This window comes from Cibotium barometz, chromosome 62 (genome assembly GCF_041138505.1).
Source record: "Cibotium barometz isolate CiBa-2024 chromosome 62, ASM4113850v1, whole genome shotgun sequence".
NCBI lineage: Eukaryota > Viridiplantae > Streptophyta > Polypodiopsida > Cyatheales > Cibotiaceae > Cibotium > Cibotium barometz.
In genome coordinates this window covers 33,074,458-33,088,228 of record NC_141107.1, presented here as the reverse complement: position 1 = coordinate 33,088,228, position 13,771 = coordinate 33,074,458, and the positions used below count along the sequence as shown (strand labels likewise).

General features: G+C 46.3%; 1 protein-coding gene across 4 annotated transcripts in view; it reads left to right on the top strand.

Annotated features, from left to right (window-relative positions):
* The window catches only part of LOC147604385 (uncharacterized), a 31,142-nt gene extending 17,660 nt beyond the window's left edge, over positions 1-13,482 (top strand). For 2 of the 4 annotated variants that reach the window (XM_086795167.1, XM_086795170.1), the window contains exon 4: positions 12,213-13,482. In XM_086795167.1, coding sequence (XP_086651293.1) covers positions 12,213-13,156 — 944 coding nt within the window. In that variant the 3' untranslated portion in view covers positions 13,157-13,482. Of the gene's footprint in view, positions 1-12,209 lie in introns of all 4 variants that reach the window. The other 2 variants (XM_086795169.1, XM_086795166.1) reach the window with 1 other exon arrangement.
* The last annotated feature ends 289 nt before the right edge of the window (positions 13,483-13,771 follow it).

The window sequence follows — 13,771 nt, the reverse complement described above, 5'->3', positions numbered from 1 at the left end:
TGTTAATGCATTCACCGATCTTGTCTATATACTCATACAATAAGCCAAGTATGCTGCCCTCCATATCGGTGATGCATAAGACACTGTAGAATGGCTGTAGAATCCTCACCAACACTTCAGCCTTCTTCCAAAAGGCTTCATCTCCCATTACAGTGGTTTCAAACTTCACATATTTGGCCCTTCTTTCTTTCACCTCATTCATCTCAAACCATGCGCGTGAAACAATTGTGCGCAAGAGTCCGACCGGAACTCGTAGTACCCTGTCAACTAGAATAAACATGTAGGCAAATCTAGTGGAGGAGGGCTTTTGGAGCTGCAGCTCACTCTCTACTCTAAAGATGTTCAGCACCTTTGGCCTCTTTGTGACAAATTTGACAATAAACTTTGAAGTGGCCAACACTTTGGCAACCCACGGCATCTTTCCTACATCCTCCATCAACAAATCCAAGCTATGTGATGCACAAGGAGTCCAAACAATTTTTGGGAACTCCTCATGCAACATACGGCCCACACTAACACAATTAGAGCCATTATCTGTAATAACTTGCACTATGTTCTCTGGGCCTATCTCCATCACAGCCTCACGCAAGTGTCTCCAAATGAACTCCCCTATCACCACTGTACCTGGCAAAGAGGCATCGATAGCCTTTAAGAACATAGTACCCTTGCAAGAGGACACCAAAATGTTTTACACACTTCTTTTGCATACATCTGACCATCCATCACATAGAAGTGTGCATCCATATTTCTCCCATGTAGCTCTAAGGGGTTGTATGTCCTCCTCTACCTGCATACGCTCTCTCTTGAGCTCACGAGTGCGCAAGGCCTCGTATGAAGGTCCCTCCCACTCATAGCCGATGTGGCTCACTGCCCTCATGCAACTTTTCCATCGCTTTGTCTTCAATATGTGGAAGGATAATGCACATTGAATAAACAATTTGGTTATCTCCCTGGTAGCTGCTGCCACAGCTTGCTTTTGGATGCCTGCTTTCACACTCCCCCTTTTCAATGCATTCACCATGGGCAACTTAGGTGGACGTGACGGTGCACCACTAACAGGCATTTGCATGTGCACTGAACTTGAAGCCACATCTTGCCCAGCTTGACCCGACGATCCTTCACTTTCCTCTTCTTGATTCTTTGCCCTTTTGGTCACACCTTGACCACTGTCTGACAACTCCTCTCTCTCATCTTGAGACTTTGCAGCCATCTGTGCTCGTACCTGATTCACCACATCTTTGGGCACTCTAGGGCATATAGCAATGCCCTTTCCCTTTAACCCAGCCAAGTGGGCTTTGATACGGGTAGCCTTCCCTGTATAAATGTCACCACAATATTTGCATCTCCACCTGGATTGGCCACTTTCATTGGAATTAGTTAATGTGCATTCACTGGATCGGGAGTTCGGCCCATTTCAAGACTCAGGAGCAAATGGGGCAAAACCGGGTGTAGAAGAGACAAAAGGCGGGAGCAGAGCTTCAAATGGCAAAGGCGGGAGCACTGAGCAAAAGGGGCAGGTCTGAGGTGGCCTGTGGGAGCAGTAGAGAGGCGGGAGCACTGAGCAGGTTGTTGCCTGCAGTAGATAGGAGGGACTAGGGTGCAGCCTGCACAGTGCAAAGACTGAACTTTGAAGCAAGTCTGACCCTTGAGGTGGACTGTGGCCTGTGGGAGCAGTAGAGAGGCGGGAGCACTGAGCAGGTTGCTGCCTGCAGTAGATAGGAGGGACCAGGGTGCAGCCAGAATAGTGCAGAGACTGAACTTTGAAGCAAGTCTGAGCCTTGAGATGGACCGTGGCCTGTGGGAGCGGTAGAGAGGCGGGAGCAGTGAGCACTCAGCAGGTTGCTGCCTGCAGTAGATAGGAGGGACCAGGGTGCACAGCGAGAACAGTGCAGAGACTGAACTTTGAAGCAATTCTCAGCCTTGAGGTGAACCGTGGCCTGTGGGAGCAGTAGAGAGGCGGGAGCACTGAGCAGGTTGCAACTTGCTGCCTGCAACAACAGATAGGAGGGACCAGGGTGCAGCCTGCACAGTGCAGACTCCAGAGACTGAAGCAGGTCTCAGCCTTGGCCCTTGAGGTGGCCTGTGGGAGCAGTAGAGAGGCGGAGGCTGCTGCAGAGGGAGCAGGCGTGGACAGTGGAACAGCAGGCGGAGCAGCGTGCGAATAGCAGGTTGTGTACGGTGGAGGGCATCGACATGTGTACGGTGGAGGGCGGCAGCAGCAACTTCGAAGAAGCGAAAAAAAAACGTACGATAGGCAACACACGTTATCCAAGGTTTTTTTAACAAAAAAAAATCATATGCAAAAAAAACGCGTTCCAGAAAAAAAAACGTTTCTAAACATTCATGTTTTTTATTCCATGAAAAAAACGCGTTTTTAAACAACTATGGTGTCCGTGTACTGTTTGTAGGAGCACTCTAGCTCCCCCTGCTTGTTTTCCTTTTCTTGATCATGTTGAAGTGTTTTGTGTGCAAGTTTGTTTTTGCACTGCCCTTTGGTTTTTTCAGAAGACCGAGGCCGGTTTACAAGGTTCCGTTGCCGGGACATCGTCGACTTTCTCAAGGAGGCGAGCCCGTGATTGCTCTTGCCGGGATATCGTCGACTTTCTCAAGTAGGCGAGTCCGTGGTTGCTTTGGTTGGGATAATCACCAACTTTCCCAAGGGGGTGACCTTGTGGTTATCTCATGAGAGTCACATCAAAAAGCTTCAACGTGTGGAAAGTGAAAAGGAAGTGCAAGACTATGTGTCTTTGCCTATATGAGGTGAAGAGGAAAAGCCGAGGATGAAGCTCAAGAGAAAAGACACCAAGGACAAGGAGTAGTCGGCCAAGAACAAGAAGCAGTTGAAGTGTTATGGTACAAAAGATGGGTTGAAGGCTATGGCTTTCGACACGATGTCATCGGTGGTATCTTCACGGAGGCTTCATGGGTTCGGAAGGCAGTTTCTTTCTATGTTTAGCAGTGGTGATCTACTATGCTTCATTGGGGACTTGTGCTTACCACTTGGATGGAGTGCAAGTAGGTTTTGGGTGCCTGAGGATGTATCAGATGAGGCTCAGTCGGAAGCGGAGGAACTTGATGAGGTTCTTATTCCCGAGCAGATACTGGCACACAAGGAAAGAAAGGTACGAGGTAAAGTTTCCCGTCGCTATCTTGTGAAGTTCAAGAACTATTCACTGATGGATGCGAAGTGGATGGAGGAGAGTGACTTAGCAGATTCACCTCAGGTATTGCAGCTTTATCTTGATGCCTTTAAGTTGGAGCCAACTCTTGCTACGGCTCATTCAGGTTCAGCAAAGCTGGGGTTTGGAGCATTGCCTGATGCTCAAGAGGGGGGTAGCACCTCCGCTCCCTTGTTATAGACAGGCTCAATTGTTATCTAGGAGTCGCTTGGTGACGTCTTTGCATTCACCCGAAGGTACTGGAGGCTGATAGTACATCTGCTTATGGAACTTCTATGATATTGTGTACTAGTCACATGAGATGGTAAAGTTGGGTATGGTTCACAGTCGGCCGCACCAAGAACTATAACTGCAACTATGGATAACTCTGTGGAGGGCATAAGTCTTGCGAGCAGTCCTAGAGTTGGTTTGCTTCATCGATATATGGATCGAACTCTATTTGTGCATGTATGCATACACTTTCTGAGGTATTATTGTATTCTGGTGCCATTGGATCTTGGTACCATTGAGAATACATTGGGTAATACTCTGGATTGTGTCGTGTGATGCATGTATATTGGTATGATACATCAAGTACTTTATTATGTTCATGGATGCACCACTGGGTGTGACTCATGCGGGATGGCCATGAGACATATGTGGGAAGTACTTAGTGGATGTATTGTTTGGATGCATTGAGTGCTTTCATATGCTCATGTTGTACCACCAGTCGTGGGTCCTGCGGGATGCCCATGGGCGTAAGGCTTGCGAGCAGCCCTTAGACTGTTACTTAAGAGTAGGTAGAGCATTTTGAGGAGCATATTGTTTGCGAATGCATATATGTGTCATGCATATGTAGAATGATGCATGGTTTTGTTTTTGGCTAACACAGGTTACGTGTTTCCTCTTGGTTTTAGACTTTGCTGCTTGTTCCTTCTGCTTGTTCTGAAGGAACAAGCAAGAGTTGTTTGTCACTTTCACGTGACGGTGTGGCCTTATTGTGCAGGATGATTTTTTTTCATCACCCAGATGCACTTGAGGGCCATTGCTTGTCATATGGGGAGTCTTTGCTCATAAGATGCCTTACTGTGCCATTGAGTGCAATCGAGGACACTTGCTATTTTTCAAGAGGGGGGTATGTCACGACCTTGTGTTTTTCTCTGGACAGTATGCAGGTGTGCATGGGGACATGGTGGACAGTGTGAATGGCATGAGTTTGGAGTTAAAAAAAAAAGAAACCCATGTGTGGACAACCCCATGTGGGGGGAGGGGACAAAAGGTTTTAAAAACCTTTAAAAACATTATAATCCCCTTTATGAAAGTAAACGTGGCCCATATGCTATTATTGGGGCCATGTGTGTGCTTTTTCTAAAGAGGGGCTGGCGGGCAGAAAAGACGCGCCTCTCTTTTGATGAAAAGGTGCTTTTTCGCTTGGGAGGGCTGCTCGGCTGTGTACACAGGAGGGCACGCTGATCTCTCTCTCTCTCTCCCATGTTTTTGTGAAGGGCAGGGCAGGAGACAGAGGCATACAGGTTGCTCGACTGGTTCTCTCCACCCCATAGGCACACAGTCAGGCCGCAGAATCAGCAAGGCTTTTCTCTTCGCAAGTGGCAGGTTGCAGGGTCCTTTTGTGCGCAGGTACATACAGGGCTGCAGGAGGCGGATAGAGCTGGTGCAGAGATTGTCGGCTGCATGCTGAGGGCTGATACAGGCTTTTGGAAGATCTATAGGCGGGCAGCGTTGGATTGAGTCCAAAAAACAGCTGGAGGGAGATCTGCGCTGCTGGTCATAGGTTGCTTTTTGGAAGAGCTACAGTCGGGCTGTGCTGCAGAGTGCAGAGGCGCAGCCTAGTACTTGTTTACACATGCTTTTAGGAGATTAAAGTCGCCTGCTGTGCTGCGCTACAGGGCAGAGACACATGCCTACTTCTCTCTCTCTTTCTTTGGCTCTTGGAGGATTGGTTGGCTGCTGTGTGGCTGAGTATACAGGCGCCTCCAGGACTGTTTATGGACTGTTTTTGGTTGGCAACAAATTCAGCTATGTGCTTGGGTTTTCGGCTGCAAGTACAGGTCACTTGAATGTGTTTCTTGGCATGGGAGTGATGCAAGCTCACATGGTTGCATGCTCATGGAGCAGATTGTTTTCTTCCTGCTGGAAAGGAATAGAGGGACCTACAGTTATGGGCAATCTCTATGTTTCCAGGTGTTTCATGAGGGAACAGGTAACTAGATGTATGCCGATGTTGGCACTGTTGTTGAATGGTGCTGTGAATGGTTCTTTATGAAAATAGGACGAAAGTTTCAAAGGGAAACAGGTCTAAGGGTTTCATGTGGAAATAGGTCGTAGGTTTCTCGAGGAAACATGTATTTGGGTTTCTCCAGGAGATAGGTCACATGCAAGCAGCGGTCAAAGGAGTGGACACATGTTTGGTACAACCTTGCTACTGATTGGACAAGGGACAGGGAATCCATGGCAGAGATGGATAGTACCCTTGGACGGTAGAGAGGGTTGGTATAGGTGTGTCGACTGTATGGTATGTTGTGCTGTGATGTGAGTTCTCTTTTGGGAGACAGTTTGGGAGTCTATGTTGTGATGCAGAAGCACTAGATGTGTGAGGGTGTGATGCTATTCATAGGGTGAGAGGCTATGGATGGTTGTGGCAGCCCTGATCATGGGAGAAAGCTTCTGTATGCAGGACTCAATGTGTGAGTCTTTGATGTGAACAATGGCTGGACTTGTTTGTGGATGCCGAGTGGATATGAAGCCATGATGCAGGGTCTTTGCAGGCTTCAGGAATTCTACTGTGATGGTTGAGTTTCCAGCCTTATTGTAATCAAGGCTCTCTTATAATCAATTAAAGAAACACCGCAAGGGGCGCCACTGCGTTTTGGGGCCAATCGGTGTCCGTGTACTGTTTGCAGGAGCACTCTAGCTCCCCCTGTTTGTTTTCCTTTTCTTGATCCTCAAGGTGTTGAAGTGTTTTGTGTGCAGGTTTGTTTTTGCACTGCCCTTTGGTTTTGTCTGAAGACCGAGGCCGGCTTACAATTAGCTTTTCATTTCAGTTTTTCTTTCCATGATACTTAGGACATGAACTCCTTGTATACAAATTTGTCTCATAGGCCAATCTGGCCTTCTGTAGACGTTAATATATCTTCTCTCTCTCTCTCTCTCTCTCTCTCTCTCTCTCCTGCCCCGCCCCCCCCCCCCACACACACACACACAAACACAAACACAAACACTTGAGTACGCTCTCACACACACACACACACACACACGAGTACCCCTTTCAAAAAACGTTTTTGCCAAAAACAGGGCCTTTATGCATTTTTCAACTTCACATGTGCTTTTGCCCTTCCCTCTTGCTGGCGACCTGAACCTGCAGCAACACCTGTAGAGCTGCCATGTCAGCTTGTACGAGTATGAGTCGAGCATGGACTGCATGTTGGAAACGGCATGTGTGGAAATGTGCCTATGGGCTGCAGTTGTGTTAAGCGAGCATGCAAAGCATCTGATAGGTAATAGGCACACCCACATGAGGTCATGGTTGATTCAGTGCAGCAGCAAAACAACAAGCAGCAGACAGCCAGGGCGCAGCAGGCTGTATACTAAACAAACAGCCACATGATAGCAACCTCGCTCCATGACGGCTATGCACACCAACACAAAGCTGGCTGTCTAGGGTTTCTGTGCGTAGGGTTCCTACATGCAAAAAACGACCATGGAATCGCACACTTTCTACATGCACCCTCTCTCATGTACCTTTCTCTTTCCGACCCTGTAGGCTAAATGTTTCAAGCATGTGTGATAGAAAACTGCAAAAGGCACCATAGTTTGTCAACCGAGATCAAAGCCCTAGCAAATTACCAAAAAAAAATACGAGGGATTCTCGACATATTGCAACCACGCATGAGACATGAAGACCTTGCTTTTCCACCTCCTTGATTAGGTTCATTCTGATACCAACTGTAAGAGTCCTCCCGTAAGATCACCTCATAGTCACATGAAACGGGAAACGGAACAAGAACGACAAGGCTATCGGATATGGAAATGATTTAATCTTGGAAATGGAAACGGATAAGAAACGGCTTCTTGGAAAGAACATAGTTGGAACTCCAAAAGTTCAAGAAATTAATGTTTTCCATAACTAGCGGTCCAAAGGCAGAGGAGATTTAAACATGGTTGAAATAAAAAAACTGCCAACCTGATAAATTGAGGGCAGCACATGTGCTGGAGAGATGATTTAACACCAAGTCCCGCTACTACCAAACTACATGTAGGATATTCCTATTGACCATTCTTCCCACATTAGTGTCATGTAGATCAAAGATTTCTTGAAATAACATCACCGGGTGAGAGTTTCCTTGTGACTATGGATCACCTAAATCATAGGCTAAACACAAGGTTAGTACAAAACAAATGGAAAGGGTGCAAGCAAGCTCACCACCCAACCATGGTGTGTGTCCAGACTCCACAGACCTCCCCCGAGGGAGGGGCTAAAGCTCACTCCCATAGATCCATGCCAAATCTGCCTTGGCGTCCCATACCACTAGAGCATGCCCATACAGGCCCTCAGCAAGACTATCTATGAGCCACCATGTCCTCGGCAAGAGTATGACTACTCTTGATCCAAGCACCAACCAAGTGTCAGCCCTCCATGATAATAACCCATGCCTCACTCATAAAGTGACTATTGCTGCTATAAATAACTATCCAATCATCATAGATAGCCAGTATTCATGGATTTATTAATTATGAGCCTTAGCCACCAGAGTATCAGCTTGCTTTTCCTAATTTCAAGGCTTCCCTAACCTTGCTAGATTAGGTCATAATCTCAAGGATTAGTATTAGGTATGTAACCCTTATGACAAATGGCCCAATTATGGCATCAAGCGCCACCAAATAGCCCATCTCAACTGTTTGGTGTGCAACCTGCCCATCATCCCAAGGGTTGCCATGCCGTCAAAAAGATTGTCCTCCCTAACCATTACAAATTCTTAGGTGCTATTATAGTGGTGGTCATAGCGGACTATTTCACTACCCAGCTCCCTCCCCCCCCCATTCCTTTTGTGGTGCTTACCTGTGCCCATTTGGAGATGACATCAGAGTTTGATTCTTGCAACACCCTGGTTGTGCTAATGCGAGGTTGACAAGTGTCACTGTTTCCATATTGTTTTTGTGAGTGAAACCGTTGGTTGAGGAAAACCTATGCCCAATGGTCGAGGCAATTGCATTCCCTCTGCACATTTCATAGACTATTGACCTTGTTATAAATTTTCCCTTCTTGACAAGATGATTCAATCTCTGTGCAGAGGAGGGTCAGATTTTCATGCCTTGTTGGTAAGTGTCTCCTTTGTCCCTAAAAGGGCACAAGCTGATGGGTCCACCTTCCTACTCCCATGTCTCCTCGGCAGTCCAACTGAAGCACACTACATCTGAGATATCTTGTTTCCATTCCTGGCAGAGACGTGGTGGCAAGAAATCCGTCACAGGAGGCTTGCAGCTGCTGCAAAGTAACCTCCTGAGGCCAGAAGTGAGTCTTGATGGAGCTGTAAAACTGTTGTGATATTTTTCATCAAGATTATCCTAGAGGTTGTAGGCTCGCTGATGGGCTTCTATTTGACAGTTAGTGTAACTATTTGGCCATAGTTGTCACGGTACGAAAATACGATACCGTACGGGATTTTTTGGTACGATATGTATGATAAAATACGTTTTTTTTAAAAACACTTCCAAACTATGGAGCTTCAAGCTTGAATGTGAGGGAAGGTTTTTTTTTTTTGGGGGGGGGGGGGGGGGAAGAGTCTACAGTGCTTGAGGAACTAGAACATGGAGATGTGTCTCTCCCAGTTGGTTCTCCCAATTGTCTCCAAAAAAGAACCTGCAGGGATAATGCAATACCGAAGGTCTCCCAATGTAGCGTTTATGACTTAGGGACCATCCTTGCACAAATACGTGCAGTGCATCTATGGTAATAGGTTTAGGGACTCCTCTCTAGATCAAAATGGCCATGTCCAAATCTTCTACATAACTTGAGAATCTGACTGTCTAGCCTACCTATACCAGGGATCTCCAAGTGATGTAGCAAGATTCTCTCATCCTACCAATCAAGTGTACACTAGCAGTCTACCTTGCTAGATTTTTTAGGTCTCTCAGCAACCCCATATGGAATACTGAGTGGACACGAAAGTTGCGAAGTATTGCGGGCATTTGGGATCTTCAATAAGCAAGATTTCTATATATTTTTTAGCATTTGGAATATTTTTCTCAAGGTGGGGGGGGGGGGGAACTCGTACTGTACGATATCGTACGGTACCGTACCATATGAACCGTACGGTACGAATGGGTTTGTACCGGTAGGAGAAACAACTATGTATTTGGCCCTCCTAGCTCTTTTTCACATGATGGAACTCATGCCCAGACGCATGGACAGACTGATGAAAGCATTGGAATAGGAATCTTGAAGTTGGCTCATGAAAAAGCACCAATTTTGGTCAAAAAGCAGGGAAAAGCAGAAAGTCAAACTCGGTTGACCGTGAGCCAAGGTCACCGTTGGAAAGAGGGGACTAAGCTGAACCAAAAAGCTAAAAGCCGCTTTTTCGAAAAGCAACTCTAGGGCCAAAAAGCAAGGCCTTGAAGCTAGAAAAGCATAAATCAAGAACTTTGGCAAAGATGAGCAATATTTCATTATTATTAAGATATTAAAAAGAAAAGGAAAGCAAAAGCAAAGCTTGGCCCGCTTTTGGAAAAAACAGGAGCCTCCCTCAAGTATAAAAGAAGCATGAACATCTCCCTTCTCCTCATCCATGGAGGCTTGGAGATTATCCTCACCTTCATCATCATCAAGTGCGTAAAGTTGTGGAGATCATTATCCTCATCATCTACCTCACCTCTGGCTTCACCTCCCCTCAGCTTAGCCCAGCCACTGCTGCTCAGAGCCGCTACCGCCACCGCTTAGCCCAACTCCGCTACCGCCGTTGCTGCTTGTGCAGTGTCGCCCGCCGCCCATAGCCACCAACGTTTTCCTCCAGAACCTCAGCAAGGGGGAATTGGCTATTAGACTCATATATCCATCATCTTGGTGTTTGCTTTTTCGAGAAGCTTCCTGAGGATTTTCTTGAAGATTGAGTATTGAGTTCACTTGGATTTGGATTTGGATTTGGATTTGGACTTGGACTTGGATATTGAATCTGATACTAGCCTGATGAGAGATTCTTGTGAGGCATCCCCGTGGTGTGCTTGGCATCAGAGATCTTGTGCCCCGACATCGATATCGACTTGGATATCCTACACCAGCATATTTGTTTGTTTTGTATTCATTGATTGCATTGATCTTGGCCAGCGTGCCCGTGGATTGTTCCTGAATAAGTTCGTGACAGGGGCGGGGCCTGTTCCCCGCTCAGTGTGGTGTACTGTGCAAAGTTCCCTAACCCCTTTTCTCTCTCCCCCTCTCTCTATATCTCTATCTCTTGGGTCACGGCACGCCCTGTTGGGCTTACAGGTAGAGGCTGTAGGTTTACAGATGGGAGGAGCTTCTACTTGACAGAGGTTGTAGGTTCCTCATAGCCTCAGCTTCACTGGCACAGATGTCGAGCAACCTGCTGCTCACATCACATGCATAGATTGCTTCGTTGGTGAGTGGGAGAGCGTGCACCATCTTCTCACATTTGGACCCAGAATTCTCTCACTGACACATTAGGGGACAAGCCAATGCAACTTCAAATTGGACGATGTTTGGTGGCACTATGGGTGGAGGATGGCCTTCACATGGGATACAACAGGGTCACTGCCTTGGTAGTTGGACAGGGTCCTAGACATCTGGTAAGAGGTTCCCCCCCCCCCCCCCCCCCGCCCCCCCCCCTCTTCTTCCTTTCCCTCCTCCTCAGTTGGAGGTTTTTGGGTGACCCTATGTCTTCACGTGGGACCAAACAGAGAGAGGGTTTATAGATATGTGACAAAGGTCAAGGACATGCCGGATGATAGACTACCTAAGCTGGCCTGGGAAGCAGGATCTAAACCTCAGTTCACCCTCAAATGCAAGCTCCTAACTTAAGGATGGATCCTAGACATAAGGACACGGTTTTGGAGACGGGCGGCTGAAAGGTTCCTAGACCTTGCTCTCAAAGAGGTGTAGAGGGCACAGATTCAGCTACAACTATCAAATGCTGTACATCAGAGATGGAGGACAGCCGGAAGTGTTTCATATTCAATGACTATTGCATGCACATCCACCCTGATTATTGGACCATGTACACAGGAAACAGCCGCACTCAACCACACATTCTTGTACTTGTGCTGGCATGAGCACGGAGAGTAATTAGTTGCTCCACACTTGATCACACAGATTTGGTATTGAGGCCGGATCTTGGGGGGCAGTCGGCAGATGCTCAATGTGCACTCTGCCAGCTACATGGCAAGGAGACTGAAGAACACGTTCAAATGGCTGGCTTACTTGACCATAAGGAGGGGTTCTCCCAGCTTCTTCAGATATGTAAAAGCTTGCAGTAGCTACTCCAGATGAGCAATGGGCCCATACAGCCCTTGGTACCTACTTTGCCACCTTTCTTGATCTCCAGCAGTATTCCATGGATCGCCAGAATTCCCAGCCAATCGAGGACTGAGCTCCAGGCTTTTGACATGATTCTTCATGCCTAAGTCATCTTGCACTTGCTTCACATTGCTCCTCTCCCTTGTGGACAGATTATTTGTAAACAGTTTTGGCTGTTTCCAGGGGTCCCATATACCATTTTTTGGCCTCCCGCAGGCGATAATACATTTCATTTCATCATTATTTTGGTGGGATCATGTCTATAAGCCTTAAGCTTTCTTGAGCTAAGAAATATTGAATGTTGGCTAATTTCTGCATTGATTCTGCACTTGATACTTTGAGCCTTATGTGGTCTCGCATATCTCTATTGTCCTTAATGTTTTTTCAAGCTGATTTGCATTAAAGGAAATTTCTGCTTTGCTTCCATATGTACTTGTGAAGCAAGGAGAATTGGATTTTGCTCCCTTTCTAAATGCAACCTTACACTTCAAAGTTTTTTTTATCAGCAGATGTACCTTCGAAAGAGATTCCAGAAGCTACCATTACAAAGAATGAACCTTCAGAAAAGATGGGTATCTTTGCTTCTGATCATCCAGCTAACCAATCGAAGGAGGGGCTTGTATATTCCATCTATCAAGTTTTTATGCAGGCTGGGAAAGCTGGTCTTACTTCTCGAGAAGCTGTTTCAAGGATTCTGGACCAAGGACTCCCTGGCCTGCATGAGGGTGGTGTTGTACCTAGAGTGGAGGTTTTGAAGATAGTATCCAACTCACCCTATTTTATGCCACTTGAAGAGTCAAAGTTTATTCTCTGCAGTGCATTAGTAGGAGATGAGGATCATTCAGTTGACAGGGAGCCGAATGTGCAGGGTGATGAACAAAAAGATGATGAGGATGGAAATAAATGTTTAGAAAATGCGAAGTCAGCTAAACAGCATGGCATCTCTCAGTATTGGGCTGCCTGTGCTGCTATTCGTAGAGCAAGAACAGGTAAGACACGCAGGAAGCCCTCACTAGGCTCCTATTTTCTGCACCCGGTCACCAATAAAGAGTCATGTGAAGGAATTGGTGGACTGTCTCATAAGAAACGATTGAAATCTATGAAGCAGGATGTCACAGGCCTTGGGAACCCTTGCAATAGATCTGATGGGAAGGGTTGGCATTGCCCCCTTAGGGCAAAGATAGGTTATTTATTGTGTGATCATCACCTTGATAGGCTTCGAGCGAGAGTGAAATCACATGTAAAGTCAAAAATGCTGTCCATGACTAGAGCGTCAAAGGAGGAAAGGAAACGGATTTTGGGTGGATCTTGGATGGTCAAAAAGGTTGTGGAGAGGAGTCGTATTGGAAGGCACTCACATGCTTCAGCTGGGATGGATGCACAGAATAAGGTTTTTGGCCATGCTTCTGAATGTACCGGCTCAAAAGATTTTCTTATGTTTGATAGAGCTTGATTTATGGTGGCCATGAATTATTCAAAGTCAGGCGCATATCCTCTCCTTGCTAGAAGCAAGTAGCCATGTGAGGGCTCACGTGGGGCTTAGCTTTTGCAGCATATGTTAAAACTGGGCGGCCCATATTTAGGTCTCCTTGCTCTTTTGTATTTGCCTCTTTTTCCATTCAGTCCTGAGATGGTCTGGGCTCAAAAATTAATTAGTTTTTCCATGGGTAAAAGTTGTTTCTTCTGTTTAGAAGGTGTACCTGTGGATTCAGTAGTAATGGTGTATTGACTGCCAACAATTTGTATTGCAATACATCATAGTCTTCAAAAATTTGTGAATGAATTTTGATGCCCGTCCATGAATGTTTTGTCCTGAGAAAACACATTGCCTTATTTATCATAATAATTTAAGTGGTAATTTCCAGGCCACACTTGCAGCCCTTTTAGCTGTCCGTTCTGTATGCTAGCAGCCGCATGTGCATACGCCCTCACACACGCGCGAGCACACAAAGAAAGAGAAAGAAAGAATGAACGTTGTATAAACGTCTTCAAAAGGCCAAAATGAAGTATGAGACCAAAATGTTACATCATGTCCATGGAGTACATCATCATGGTACTGAAAGTAAAA